Here is a 15,346-nt window from a genome sequence, read left to right as displayed (position 1 = left end):
ACCAACTATATGTATTTTGTTAGATTTTTCTTTCTCTTGTATGCCTCTTCTTTTCTTTTTAAAACTTAGTTCTTTAACTGAGATACAGTTGTAATACTAGTAAAGTGCACTCTTAAGTGTGTAACTGGATGGATTTTTATATATGTATATTCATGCAATTTAGCACCCAGATTAAGATAGCACTGCTGCTTCCCTCTATAAGGACAACCACTATTCTGACCTCACATGTTAGGAAAAAAGATAAATTCATTTTTTAATACTGTACCAGTGAAATCAGACAAAGTGTACTCTTTTTCAGTTTTCAAGGGAGTGGGAGTTCTGGCTTTACATAACATTTTTTAGATTCATCAGTTTTGCTCTATATCTTAATATTTCCCTGTTACCGCTGGGCTGTATTCATTATTTGAATAGACCATAATTTATTTCCACATTCTCCTCTTAGTGCATTTTTTTTCATTGGTTTTTCCTGTTTCAGACTATCAGGAGTAAGGCTGCTGTGAATATTCTTTTGTGTCTTTTGGTATGTCCTCATTGCTTTTGGGATATACCTAGAAATGGAATTGCTGCTTCATAGAATAAACATATGTTCAGCTTTAATACATACTATGAGTAACCTGCCTAAATGGTTGAATCAGTTTACATTCCCACCAGCATTCTAGCTGTACCAGATTCTGACCAACACGTGTTACTATCAGTCTTTTTGTTTTTAGCTATTCTGGTGGCTATATAGTGTGGTATCTCATCAGAATTTATAATTTGCTTTTCCATGATAAATACTAATGTTGGCAACCATTGTTTGTGTTTTGGCCATTTAGACATCCTTTCCTTTTATATATTATGTAAAGTACCTATTCAACTCTGTTTTAATTGGGTTATTTGCTTTTAAGTAGAAATTATTTCAATGTTATCAGAACATGTTTTTTGCCATGCATGCATTACTAATGTTCTTGGATTCTGTGGCTTGCCTATTCATTTTTTAAACAATGTCTTTGACAACAAAGTTTTTACCTTTGATAAAGGTCAGAATTGTCCTTTCTTTAATGGCAGTTCCTTGTGTACCATATTTGAAAGCTCTTTCCGTACTTGAAGATCATACAGATATTCTCCTTTATTGTTACTACATCCTTGTTTATTCTAGCTTGATGCACATACAGTAAGATTTTGTGTTTGGTATAAGGTGAGTGTCACGGTTCATATTTCCATATGGCTATCCAGTTGCTCTAGCACCATTTGTCAGGAAGACCATCCTCTGTCAACTGAACTGCAGTTGTGTCTTTTGTCAGTCAAGTGACCTGTACGCAGGTCTAATATAGACTGTATGTTTTCTTCCTTTGGTCCAAAATTTGATCTTTTTGCAAGTACTTCATTGTCATAATTACCGTTCCTTTATAATAAGTCAGGAATTTATAGTGAATTTATTTACAGTTTTAGGTCCTTTTTACGTTCATGGAAATTTTATCGGTTTTCATAGAAAATCCTGATGGAAAGTTTTTCAGAGTAGAGGTGAAGTCTTTCACATCTTTTATGAGATTGATTCCTAGGTATTTGATGTATTTTGATAATAGCACAAATAACTGCTTTTTAAATGTCATTTTCCACTTTATTGTTAGTTTATTAAAATACAATGAATTTTTTAGTATTCATCTTATACCTAGGCATTTTACAAATTTTATTCATTCTAATTGCTTATCTGTGGATTTTTTTGGATTTTAAATGTGCAAAATTTTTTTGCAATAAAGACAATTAATATTTTTCTATCTACATTAATGGAGAGATACTGGCTTGCAGTTTTGCTGTCATGTAACGTCAGGTATTGGCGTCAACATTATATTCTCAAAAAATGAGTTTGGAAACAGGTATTCACTTTCTGTACTCTGAATGAATTTAAGATTGCTGTTATTTCTTCCTTAAATGTTTGGAAAAATATACCTGTGAGGTAGTCTAGCCTTGGGAGTTTTTCTTGTGCCTGGTTTTTACTCATGAATTCAGTTTCTTTAATAGGATATAGAATATCCAAATTATCCTATTTATTCTAGTGTCTTTTTTTTTGGTAACAGCTTTATGAAGATACAATTCACATACCATATAATTCACACTTTTCAAGTGTACAGTTTTCTGGTTTTTAGTATAAAATGGATTGCCACAATCAATTTTAGAGTGTTTTCATCACTTCAAAAAGAAATTCCGTATCATTTAGCTATCATCCCCTATCCTGACATACACGATCTCAGCCCTAAACAGCAACTAATTTGTGTTCTGTTTCTATACATTTGGCTATTCTGGACATTTCTAATAGGTGAAGTCATATAATATGTGATCTTCGTGACTATTTTTTTTTTTTTTTGAGACTGAATGCACCCGGGCTAGAGTGCAGTGGCACAGACTTGGCTCACTGCAACCTCTGCCCTCACAGGTTCAAGCAGTTCTCCTGCCTCAGCCTCCCGAGTAGCTGGGAGTACAGTTACTCACCACCACGCCTGGCTAATTTTTCTTTTTTTTTTTTTTTCAGTAGAGACGGGCTGTCACCATGTTGGCCAGGCTTGTCTTGAGCTCCTGACCTCAGGTGATCCGCCCACCTCAGCCTCCCAAAGTGCTGGGATTACAGGTGTGAGCCACCATGCCTGGCTATTGTGAGGCAATTTTAAAATATGGTATGAGGTAAGAGTCCAACTTCATTCTTTTGATGAGATTCAGTTATCCCATTTATTAGGGATAATTACATTGACCATTTATTAGGAAAAAAATCTGTTGAAAACTATTTTTTTCCAATAAATGATCAATGTATGGGTTTATTTCTGGGCTCTCAGTGCTATTCTATGGATCTGTATGTCTGTATTTATGCCAGTATCACACTGTCTTGATTACTGTTGCTTTATAATAAGTTTTTAAATCAGGAAATGTAATCCCTCCAATTTTTTTCTTTTTTTCTAGATTGTTTTGACTATTCAGGTTCCTCTGCAATTTCATATAAATTGTAGGTTCAATATTTCTGCAGAAAGGCCATTGGGATTTTGATATAGATTCACTGAATCTGTAGATCACTTTTGGGAGTATTATCATCTTAATATTAAATCTTCCAATCGATGAACACAGGGTGTCTTTCCATTTATTTATGTCTTCTGAATTTCTTTAAGCAGTGTTTTCTAGTGTTCACATATAAGTCATGTACCTTCTTGGTTAAATATATTCCTATTTCATTATTTTTTGCTCTGTTGTAATTGAAATTGTTTTCTTTTTTGTTATTCATTGCTAGTATTCAGAGAGATAAATAATTCTTGTGTATTCTTCTTGTATCCTACAGTTTTGCTGAATATATTTATTGGCTCTAGTAGTTTTTTGTCTCTTCCTTAGTCCTTTCCATATATTAAATCTCATGGTCTATTAATAGAGATAGTTTTACTTTTTTCTTTCCAATTTGGATGCATTTTTTTCTTTGTCTTACCTATTTGCTCTAGCTAGAACTTCCAGTATAATGAATAGAAATGATGAAAGCAGGCCAGGGACAGTGGCTCACACCTGTGATCCCAGCACTTTGGGAGGCCAAGGCAGGCAGATCACAAGGTCACCATCCTGACCAACATCCGACATGGTGAAATTCCATCTCTACTAAAAATACAAAAATTAGCTGGGTGTGGTGGTGCACGCCTGTAGTCCCAGCTATTCGGGAGGCTGAGGCAAGAGAATTGCTTAAACCAAGGAGGCAGAGGTTGCAGTGAGCTAAGATTATGCCACTGCACTCCAGCCTGAAGCGAGACTCCATCTCAAAAAAAAAAAAAATGAAATGATGAAAGCAGAGGCATTCCCATCTTATTCCTGATATTTGGAAGAAATCTTCCTGTTTTTTAGCCTAGTGTGTTATGTGAGCTGTGGTTTTTCAGAAATGTTTTTTATTGTGTTGCAGCAGTTCTCTTCTATTCCTACTATGTTAAATGTTTTTATCTTGAAAGGGTGTTTTTGTCAAATGCTTTTTCTGCATCAGTTGAGATGATCATGTGATTTGTTTTTTTCATTTTATAATTGTGATATATTACACTGATTTATTTTCTTATGGTGAGCCACGTTGCATTCCTGGAATTAAATTGTACTTGATCATGGTGTATAGTCCTTTTTAATTTGTTGCAAAATTTGGTTTGCTAGTATGTTGTTGAAAACACATATTCAGAAGGGATATTGATGATAGTTTTTGGGTGATTTCTTTATCTGGCTTTGGTTCAAGGTAGATCATAGCATGAGTAGAATTCACTAAACATTTAAAGACCAACCAGTTGGTCTTGAGTCTTTCTTTGTTGGGAGGATTTGGATTACTGATTCAGTCTTCTTATATGAGTCTGTTTGGATGTTCTGTTTTTCTTTGAGTCCATTTTGGTGGTTTGTGTGTTTCTAGGAATTTGTCCATTTCATCTAGGTTATGTAATTTGTTGCTATACAGTTCATCATGTTCTTTTACTGTCTTTTTCATTTCTGTGAGGTTAGTAGTAAATTCCCTACCTCATTTAGTTCCTTCAAGTGTACAATTAGGATATTGATTTGGGATTGTTTTTAATATACGTATTACAGCTATAAATTTCATGCTTAGCACTGCTTTATCTGCATCACATGCATTTTGGTATTGTGTGCATTCATTGTGAGTAATCTCAATGTATGTTCTAATTTCTGTGTTTTTGGGGTTTTGTTTGTTTTGAGACTGAGTCTTGCTTTGTTACCCAGGCTGGAGTGCAGTGGCACCATCAGCTCACTGCAACCTCTGCCTCCTGGGTTCAAGTGATTCTCCTGCCTCAGCCATGCAAGTAGCTAGGATTACAGCCATGCACCACCTCACCTGGCTAATTTTGTATTTTTAGTAGAGATGGGGTTTCACCATGTTGGCTAGGCTGGTCTCGAACTCCTGACCTCAAGTGATCTGCCTGCCTCAACCTCCCAAAGTGCTGGGATTATAGGTGTGAGTCACTGTGCCCAGCCTAATTTCTCTTCTGACTTTCCTTTTGATCCTGTAGCAAGGTGAAAATCCCCCTGTGTGTATGGCTCCTGGGGACTTCACATACTCACACTAGTATACACTTGCCTTTAGCAGGTTGTTAAATTTTTCTAGTAATTTTATCTTCTTAATTGTCTTAGATGGAGTTGAGTAGCATCTGCTCCAGTAAGCAAATGAGAACGTTCTGATTCTCCTGGCAGGTACCTATCACTCTCCTAATAGTTCAAAAGGATATTAATTTTCTATTTGCCCCGCATCATTCTTGTAAGGATGTTAGCATTGCTTTTATCAGCTCTCTACATCTCTGAGCTGAGATCTAAAGCTACACTATATGATTTTAACTTTTTGCAATTTAGTGAGATAGACTGCCTTTTTTTTTTAATGTGCAAAGGACACCAGAGAGTTACGTTATACAGAGGTTATTCTATATATGTCAGTCAGGTTGGTTAATTATGTCTTCAATCTTCTATATCAGTGGTCAAAAAACCTTTTCTGTAAACGTCAGATAGTAGGCTTTGTGAGAGATACAGTATCTGTTGCAACTACCAATCTCTGCAGCTGTAGTGTTAAGCAGCCATAGATAATATATAAACAAATGAAGACCAGGCGCAGTGGCTCAGGCCTGTAATCCCAGCACTTTGGAAGGCCAAGGTGGGTGGAGCACCTGAGGTCAGGAGTTCAAGACCAGCCTGACCAACATGGAGAAACCCTATCTCTACTAAAAATACAAAATTAGCCAGACGTGGTGGTGCATGCCTGTAATCCCAGCTACTCAGGAGGCTGAGGCAGGAGAATCACTGGAACCCGAGAGACAGAGGTTGCAGTGAGCCGAGATCACGCCATTGCACTCCAGTGTGGGCAACGAAAGCAAAACTTCATCTCAAAAACAAAAAAATCGAATGTGGCTATGTTCCATGAAAATTTTATTTAAAAAAAAAACAGTAGTGGTAAGCTGGGTTTGACCTTTGTGCAATAGTTCACTGACTCCTGTTCTATATCCCTATTGGTTTTTCTTAATCTGCTTTTCTATGAGTTACTGGAAGAGTTACTTTAAAATCACTAATTATAATTGTGGATTGGTATATCACTTCTGTCAACTTTTGTTGATATATAGCCAGTTCTCATTATTCTCAGTAGTAATGTTCCCAAAAGTCACTACAAACACTGAACTAATAAATACTGAACCACTGCTCAGCAGAGAAATACAGGGTTAAGCCTCTGGTCACATTTTTGTCAACCAGTCAGTACATAATCTTGTTTTTATGTATCTTTATGCATAAAGACACATTATTTAATATTGTTGATTCACAAAGATTGAACTAATGGCCATCAACACCATAACTAATGCCTGAATGATCCTTATCTAACAGATATTTTCTCCATGAGACATATCACAAGCTTCTTGCATGTAGGCACACTAGACAGCAAGCATGTAAGTGCTATACATATGGGCCATTTAAAAAGTGAAATAATCAAGAAAACACAAAAATGCAGTAAATATGGCATTTCATATTGAGAAATGAACACTTATTTACAGTGTCAGAACTGAAACAAGAAAGTAGAAGATCATCGTGTTCATCCTCATCTGGGAACATGTAGGTCAGGCAATTCAAACTTTTTACCTTCCTGCCTATGTCCAAAAGTGACTGCAAAATAATGGCAAGTGTTGATTTTGAGATTGCAAATAATTTTAGTATGTAAATTTACAAATACGTAATCTGTGAATAATGAGAAATGATTACATTGGGAAGCTGTGTTTGCCAGGTGCATACCAATTTTGGTTTGTTGTATCTTCTATTGAAAGGACCATTTTATCATTACAAATTGTTACTGATTTTTTATACCTCTTTCTTAACTTAAAATATGTATATGATATTAAATGCAATCATATCAACTATCTTTTGGTTTTGATTATATAGTATGTCTTTTTCCATCCTTTTATTTTCAATCTGTATAATCCCTATATATATAAAATATGTTTTCTTTGTTGTTGTAGTATACTTTCTTTATCTTTACTTTAATTTGATTATTTAGTCCAGAGGCTGGTAAATTTTTTCTGTAAAGGGCTAGTAATAAATATTTTCAGTTTTGAAAATCATAAAGTCTCTGATGGAACTTCTCAGTGTTATTTCAGCACAAAAGCAGCCATAAACAATGCAACATGATTGGGTGTGCCTATGTGCCAATTCACTTTATTTAAAAAGTGGCAAGTGGCCACATGCAGTGACTCACACCTATAATCCCAGAGGTTTTGGAGGTCAATGTGGGAGGATCACTTGAAGCTAGGAGTTCAAGATTAGCATAGGCCACACAGAAAAACCACACATTAACAAAAAACTGGCAAAACAGATTTGGCCCAAAGGCCATAATTTGCTGATCCCTGCCCTGATGTATGCCCAGCGTAGTCTATTGGGTTGGAATAAAAATTGTAGGAAGTTTATTTGCATTTTTCGGCTACAAAACTAAGAATTAAAAAAAAGAAAAGTTTTACTGATGTATCTATTTATCATCTATGTATATAACTCATGAATATATATAGATCATTTATAAACATTTTCTTTGAGACAAGGTATTGCTCTGTCACCAAGACTGGTATACAGTGGTGTGATCATGGTCCACTGCAGCCTCATCTTCCTGGGCTGAAGCGATCCTCCTGCCTCAGACTCCCAAGTAGCTGGGACTAGAGCCACACACCACCATACCTGGCTAATTTTTTAAATTTTTTTAGAGACAAGGCCTTGCTGTATTGCCCAGTCTGGTCTTAAACTCCTAGGCTCAAGCAATCCTCCCACCTTGGCCTCCCAAAGTGCTGGGATTATAGGCATGAGCCACTGCACCTGGCCTATAAAAACTTTTACTAGTTTAATACTTTCAAAGTATAAGATAAAATTAAATGCAAAGTAGGCATCCTTTATATTTGTTTAAGCTTCTTAGAGTTAAATATGATACAAATTGATTTCATGGGTGATTTCTACATCATCTAATTCTGAATGCTTCAAATTGAATAGAAATGTACTGTTACAGGAATCAGTGTCATTCAAGGACGTGACTATAGAATTCACCCAGGAGGAGTGGCAGCAAATGGCACCTGTTCAGAGGAATCTGTACAGAGATGTGATGCTGGAGAACTACAGCCACCTCGTCTCAGTGGGTGAGCATGTAAACATAACCTACCCTTGTAACTCCATATGGAAAATATTTCTTTTTTAAGTGCCAATACATGTGAACAATTTACTTAAATTTTAATGTTATTTAAGCTTTTCATTCAAGAGTCCGAAGTAACTAAGCCCTGTCAAGGACTAGAAAAAATGTATTGTCAGCTCCCAACGATAATGCAAAGGAGCACTTTCAGGATACTGCTTCCAAAGCTGTATTTTCTCCTAGTTTTGGAGACGAAAATTTCATATATCTGGCCTAAGTCCTTGATTATTCTTTATTTACAGGGTACTGCCTTTTCAAACCAGAGGTGATCTTCAAGTTGGAGCAAGGAGCAGAGCCTTGGTTCTCAGAGGAGGAATTCTCAAACAAGAGTCACCCAAGTGAGTTACTGAGCAGTAGTAAACAGAATTCTGCAGGAGTGGTTAGACTCCAGGTCACTTTAGGGGTGAATACCTGAATATTCCAAGACTTTTGTTAGAAAGCCTAAAGGCACAAAAAGCAGCAGTTAAAAGAAAATGATTAATAAAATTGATTCCATTAAAAGTAAGAAATTTGTTAATAAAAGATAGTATTCAAAGGGTGAAAAGACAAGCCACCGAGTAGCATAATATGTATATAGTGCAAATAACTTAGAAAGGATATGCTTCCTGAAAAATATAAAGAACTTCTGCAAGTCATTATGGTAAAAGGTAGACAACCCAATTGAAAAATGGGCAAAAATACTGAACAGGAACTTTTACTGTGGCCAGTAAGTCTTCAAAAATGTGTTCAATCTCATTAGTTTTCATGGAGCACAAAATAATATATGAAGTGAGATATGAGGTGAAATAACAGATATGAAGTGAGATGAACAAATATGGCAATGCCAAGTCTTGGTGAGGATATGGAATGTTAGAGACCCTTGACCACTGACTGGAAATATAAACTGGTAAAACCACTGTGATATCAGGAGGATTTGTTTTTAATTTCCATAGGTTTTTGATGAACAGGTGGTATTTGGTTACATAAGTAAGTTCTTTGGTGGTGATTTGTGAGATTTTGGTGCACCACCCAAGCAGTATACACTGAACCCAATTTGTGGTCGTTTATCCCTCTCCTTCTTCCCACCCTTTCACCACCCTGAGTCCCCAAAGTCCATTTTATCATTCCTATGCCTTTGTATCCCATGAAGATGTTTTCTAATCAAGGTAAACTTCTGCATATGATGTAGCCAAGCAATACGTTTTCTAATCATATGACCGACAAAAAGATATGATTGTATTCTCTGGAATACATAAAAGAATATTAATGGTAGAATTGTTTATGTTTGGCAGAAATTGTGCTTATCAACAGTAGAATGGAGAAATAGTTGTATTCTTTAAGGAAAAAATTATACAGCCACATAATATCTTGTACACTGATTATAAGCATAATATTAATCAAAAGAAAACAAAAAAATATGCTTATATGGTTATATTTATGTAAAGGTGTCAGAAGCAGGCAAAATTCAACTACATTTTTAGGAATTCATATATTGGTTATAAAACTATAAAGAAAATCAAGGAAATGATTACATAAGTATTAGAGAGTGGTGAATTCTAAACATATAGAGTTTGTAACCAAGCAGAGGTAAACGGGGATTTTTTTCAGAGCCATTTGTGTTTCATGACATGGTTTCTAATTCCATGAGTGTTCACTTACTACTATTAAGTTGCTGATGAAAGTTTTATGCAAGTTGATATTGTTTCATGCTTGATAAAGTGTAAGAGAAAAGCAAGAAGTCGCAGATGATATTTGCAATATGACCTATCAAGGATAGGCATTTAGAATGCATAAAGTATCCAGACCTTTCTTAAACATCATTTTCACAGTAAAACATTCTGTAATACCCTAGTTAAAATTGTACCCCTCATGTCAGATTGAAATGTAGAAACTTAGGATGGGATGATCAGGTTCACTTAGTGCTTAGTTCTGATGGAATAAATCAACAGTATGACAGCCAGAGTGGAGCAGGGCATCTAAGTTAGTTGCAAGAATGGATTTTATTTTCAACAATTTTATACTTGCTTGTATTTCTATGAATCACAATCACAAGATGAGTTAGAGGTATAAACATTTTTTATTTAGTCATAAGGGAGTTGGTTATGTTATAAATTTAATTTGATGTTGAAAAACTGATGAGGGATATCAAATTGTAAGAATGTAGACAATAAACTATTCTAACCATTATAATCCAGATAATGTCAAGACATGCAGTGTAATTTACGTTCTCCTTCTAAACCTATTCTGTGTTGGACCTATTCCAAAAATTCTGTTATCTCCTGATTTTCCTTGTTATACTACTTACATTTAGGGTTTTTGTTTTTATCCCATTATCTATTTTTCCTACTCCCTAAAATAACCACCCCTATAAAACTCTAAGTTTTCTTTTCTTTTCTTTCTTCTATCAATCAACCCAGTTAGGAAAATCTTATTAATCACATGCAAAATGTGTATTTGTTACCAGTTTCCTTTTCCATTTGCACTATACTAATATTACTTTTAAAGGAGGGTGTTCTGAGATATATATTAATACACACATATATATGAATTATTTAATCTTAAAAAATCAAATAATTAAGTGCAACCTAGGCTGAATGTTGATAAGCCCTACCCATAAAAGATATAAGAGTCATAAGATGTTCTCCATATTTCTGTTTTAGAAGATTACAGAGGTGATGACCTGATCAAGCAGAACAAGAACATCAAAGACAAACCCTTGCAGCAAGTAATATGTATCAATAATAAAACATTGACTAGAGAGGAAGAGAAGGTTTTGGGGAAACCATTTACTCTGCATGTAGCTGCTGTTGCTTCAACAAAAATGTCCTGCAAATGTGACTCATGGGGAATGAATTTGCAAAGTATTTCTGAATTTATCATTAATAATAGAAACTATTCAACAAAGAAAGTAGGTTGCTGTAATGTATGTGAGAATTCACCTTTCGAAATTAACTTTGAGAAAACTCAGACTGGGGAGAAATTTTATGAACATAATAAAAATATGAAAGCTCTCAGTTATAATGAAAATCTTCCCAAGCATTCAAAGTTTCAAACTTTGGAGCAAGCTTTTGAATGTAATAAAATTGGAAAAGCCTTTAATGATAAGGCTTTCTGTGTTAAACATAAGAATCCTCACACAGGAGAAAAATCCTGTAAAGATGATAAATTTAGGAAAAAATGTGATAAGACAACTCTCTTTGACCACAGGGGAACTGGCACAGGGGAGAAGCATCCTCATCTTAATCAATACGGGAAATCCTTTGAGAAGTCAACTGTGGAGGAATATAATAAATGTAACGTGGGTGTGAAACATTGTGAATTAAATTCAAGTGGAAATAATTTCAACAGAAAGGCACACCTCACTGAACCTCAGACAACTGTCACAGAAGAGAATCCAGTGGTATGTAGTGACAGAACACAGACTTGGGTTAAATCCTCTGAATATCATCAAAATAAGAAATCCTACCAGATGTCAGTTCACAGAGTTCACCAGAGAAGTCACTTGAAGATAAAACCCTATAAATGTAATGAATGTGGGAAATCCTTCTGTCAGAAAGGACATCTCATTCAACATCAGAGAACTCACACAGGAGAGAAACCATTTGAATGTAGTGAATGTGGAAAAACTTTCTCCCAGAAGTCACACCTCAGTACTCATCAGAGAATTCACACAGCAGAAAAACCCTATAAATGTAATGAATGTGGAAAAACATTTGTCCAGAAGTCAACCCTCAGGGGACATCAAAGAATTCACACAGGAGAGAAACCCTATAAATGTAGTGAATGTGGGAAAACTTTTGTTCAGAAGTCTACTCTCAGAGATCATCACAGAATTCACACAGGGGAGAAATCCTTTCAGTGTAATGAATGTGGAAAAACATTTGGCCAGAAGTCAAACCTCAGAATACATCAGAGAACTCACACTGGGGAGAAAACTTACCAATGTAACGAATGTGAAAAATCCTTCTGGCGAAAAGACCATCTCATTCAACATCAGAAGACTCACACGGGAGAGAAGCCATTCAAATGTAACGAATGTGGGAAAACTTTTGCCCGGACATCAACCCTCAGAGTGCATCAAAGAATTCACACTGGGGAGAAACCGTTTAAATGTAATGAATGTGGGAAAAAGTTTGTCCGGAAAGCAATCCTTAGTGATCATCAGAGAATTCACACAGGGGAGAAACCCTTTCAGTGTAGTAAATGTGGAAAAACTTTTGGCCAGAAATCAAACCTCAGAATACATCAAAGAACTCACAGTAGGGAGAAATCTTATGAATGCAATGAATATGGGAAATTACATAAGAAGTCAACCCTAAGCATATGCCAGAAAATTCAGGGGGAGGGGAATCTCTATTGATGTAATAACTGGAAAATCCTTTCGACAAAAAGATTACCCCTTTTGACATCAGAGATATACAAGAAACCAATTGAGGGTAGTGAATGTAAGACAGTCCCAGAAGTAAACCCTCACAGTGAATCAGAGAATTCACTTAGAGAAAGCATATGAAGATGAATGCAGGAAGAATTGTGTCCAAAAGGCAACCTTCAGAGGCTTTTTTGTTTCTTTTCAGAGTACTATGGATAGGCCTGAATGAAGTCATACCCTATTAGATAGTTCTTACACATCACACAAGCTGGTATTCTGTTCACCAGTACCAATTTCACTTTACTCCAGGCACATAACTAGTCCAAATTTCCCAATCTCCTTTTCATCCAAGTGAGTCTTTGTGACTAACTACCAGGATGTGGATGTCCATGATGTATATCACATCCCAGTCTGAGAAATAAGAAACTTCCCTAACTTAACTACCAGGGCCCTGTCACAACAAAATGGATATGATTTCTAGGACAAACTTGGTGCTGTGCTTTACTGCAGCACAGTACAAGATAAAGAAGTCAGTGTGCCTGAATGAATATATGCAGCAAAATTCTCCTTTTCTGCATCTTTCCCAGTTGAACACTATATAAGTAAAAATTAAGTTTGTACACTAGTCCCCCCTTATCTGCATTTTCACTTTATGCAATTTCTATTACCCGTGGTCAATTGCACTTTAAAGTTATTAAATGGATCCAGAAATAAGCAATTTCTACATTTTAAATTGCACACAATTCTTAGTAGTGTGATAAGTCTCATGCCCTCCTGCTCTCCCATGAGGGTTGCTGAATCATCCCTGAGTCTAGTGTATCCACAGTGTATACACTATCTGCCAGTGAGTCACTTACTTGGCATTTTAGTTATCAGATCACCTGTCAGGCTATGGCAGTGCTTGTATTCAAGTAACCCTTATTTTGCTAAATAATGACCCCAAATTGCAAGAGCAGTTCTACTGTCATGTCGTTATAATTATTCTACTTTATTATTAGTTGTTAATCTCTTGCTGTGCCTAATTTATAAATTGAACTATCATAGGCTTGTATATATAGGAAAACATAGTATATACAGGGTTCAGTACTATGCTGGGAGAAGCCCAAGCTGTGGAGAGGCCCCAGGCAGGTGCTTTGGTCAACAGCCCAAGCTAAACCAGCCAACACCAGAATCTGCAGCCAGCCATGTGAGTGAGCCTTTGCAGATGTCTAGCCTCATCAAGCCCTACAGATGTCTCCAGCACAGATAGAGCCTACAGATGTCTTCCCATGAAACCACACAGCCAAGTCCAGGTGGAAAATGTGAAAGATGTTTCTACCAAGTCACTGAGTTTCTGGGTGGTTTCTTTTGCAGTAACCAAGAACCAGAATGGTCTGTTCTGCACTCTCCAGTGGTCCCCCTATGTTCAAACACTCCACTCAGCAAGCTTCATCACCCAACACCTGGACCTACTCACTACAGAATCTTCTCAGGGTTGCAGATGTGCTAGTCTCTGCTAAGATGCTCACCTCTTTACCTTCCCTTAGTGATTGGCTGCTCTGGTTGATGTCAGCTTTCCCTTCCTCCCAGAAGTCCTCCTTCATCACCTCCCTCTCCCTAACAGCTCCAGCTCCTTGAGGTCGGGGCCTGTCTCTTCCACCGTGGTGATGACCTGCATATGTTGGGTGCTGCATAAATTCTGTTTCAAATCTAGGACCCAACCTGCACAGTTAAGGGATTTACCTTGGGAATCTTCCAAATCTCCTTGCTACAATGGACTACTTTTATTATAAAATCCAAATAATATAACAGTTGCCACTTTTGTCATTTTATGTCAAAAAGATGAAGTTTGGCTGGGTGCGGTGGCTCATGCCTGTAATCCCAGCACTTTGGGAGGCCAAGGCAGGCAGATCACCTGAGGTTGAGAGTTCAACACGAGCCTGGCCAGCATGGTAAAACCCTGTCTCTTAGTAAAAATACAAAAATTATCCAGGCATGGTGGTGGGTGCCTGTAATCCCAGCTGCTTGGGGAACTGAGACAGGAGAATTGCTTGAGCCAGGAGGCAGAGGTTGTGGTGATCTGAGATCACACCATTGCACTCCAGCCTGGGCAACAGAGAGACTACGTCTAAATAAGTAAATAAATAAGTTAGTTTTAGCAACTACTAGGGAAGGGCACTTAAGAGTCCAGGATGGCACATGATCCAATTAACTTAAATGGAGCCTGCTGGAGGCTTTGTGGGACAAGACCCTACTGTCCACCTAGTTTTCTTCCTGGAAGATTATGGAGTCTATTCACTAAACACTTGTAACTATCCTTTATATTTTTTTCACTAGGAACATGAGAGTTTTGAAAAAAAAAAACAGGTGATGAAACTATGTGTTCTTTTAGCCAATATATGTGGGAAGTTTTTCAGCTTTTTAAAAGAATTCAGGTGCTTACAGGTAGGTTGGTGTAAATGTGGCCACAGACTCTCACTTTGGGTCCTCTGTCTTCCACCTTCCAAGGCCAGCACACCATTCCTGAAGCCCAGCCTCACACCCTGGAGTTTATACCTCATCCCTTGAGGACCCAAAGACAAACAGCCTTGGCAATACACTAGTGCATTGTCTCACCTCAACTGCAAAGTGGCCATGGGGCCCCTACCAGCAGTGGGGGAAGATGCTCCAGAAACTGGCCCTGATACCTTTGTCCTGTAACCTGACTGGGCTGCAACCACCTTGAGTGAGATAAACATGATCTCTAAGGCTCTTTTCAGTATTGAAATTACATGTATATCTGATCACTTTAAAGAAATATGTAAATTTTTTCTTTATTAAAATAATTTTCTTTTGTCCTTAGA

General features: G+C 36.8%; 1 protein-coding gene across 7 annotated transcripts in view; it reads left to right on the top strand.

Moving 5' to 3' along the window:
• ZNF510 (zinc finger protein 510) overlaps positions 1–15,346 on the top strand; it is a 20,552-nt gene extending 5,206 nt beyond the window's left edge. For 5 of the 7 annotated variants that reach the window (XM_064361546.1, XM_064361549.1, XM_064361550.1 and 2 more), the window contains 3 exons: positions 8,000–8,126; positions 8,419–8,514; positions 10,816–15,346. In XM_064361546.1, coding sequence (XP_064217616.1) covers positions 8,000–8,126; positions 8,419–8,514; positions 10,816–12,515 — 1,923 coding nt within the window. In that variant the 3' untranslated portion in view covers positions 12,516–15,346. Of the gene's footprint in view, positions 1–5,154; positions 5,176–7,999; positions 8,127–8,418; positions 8,515–10,815 lie in introns of those variants that run through there. The other 2 variants (XM_064361552.1, XM_064361547.1) reach the window with 2 other exon arrangements.

The sequence above is a fragment of the Aotus nancymaae genome, unplaced genomic scaffold (assembly GCF_030222135.1).
Source record: "Aotus nancymaae isolate 86718 unplaced genomic scaffold, 86718_ANA_hifiasm-v0.15.2.pri h1tg000041l, whole genome shotgun sequence".
NCBI lineage: Eukaryota > Metazoa > Chordata > Mammalia > Primates > Aotidae > Aotus > Aotus nancymaae.
This window is presented reverse-complemented; position numbering and strand designations above follow the sequence as displayed.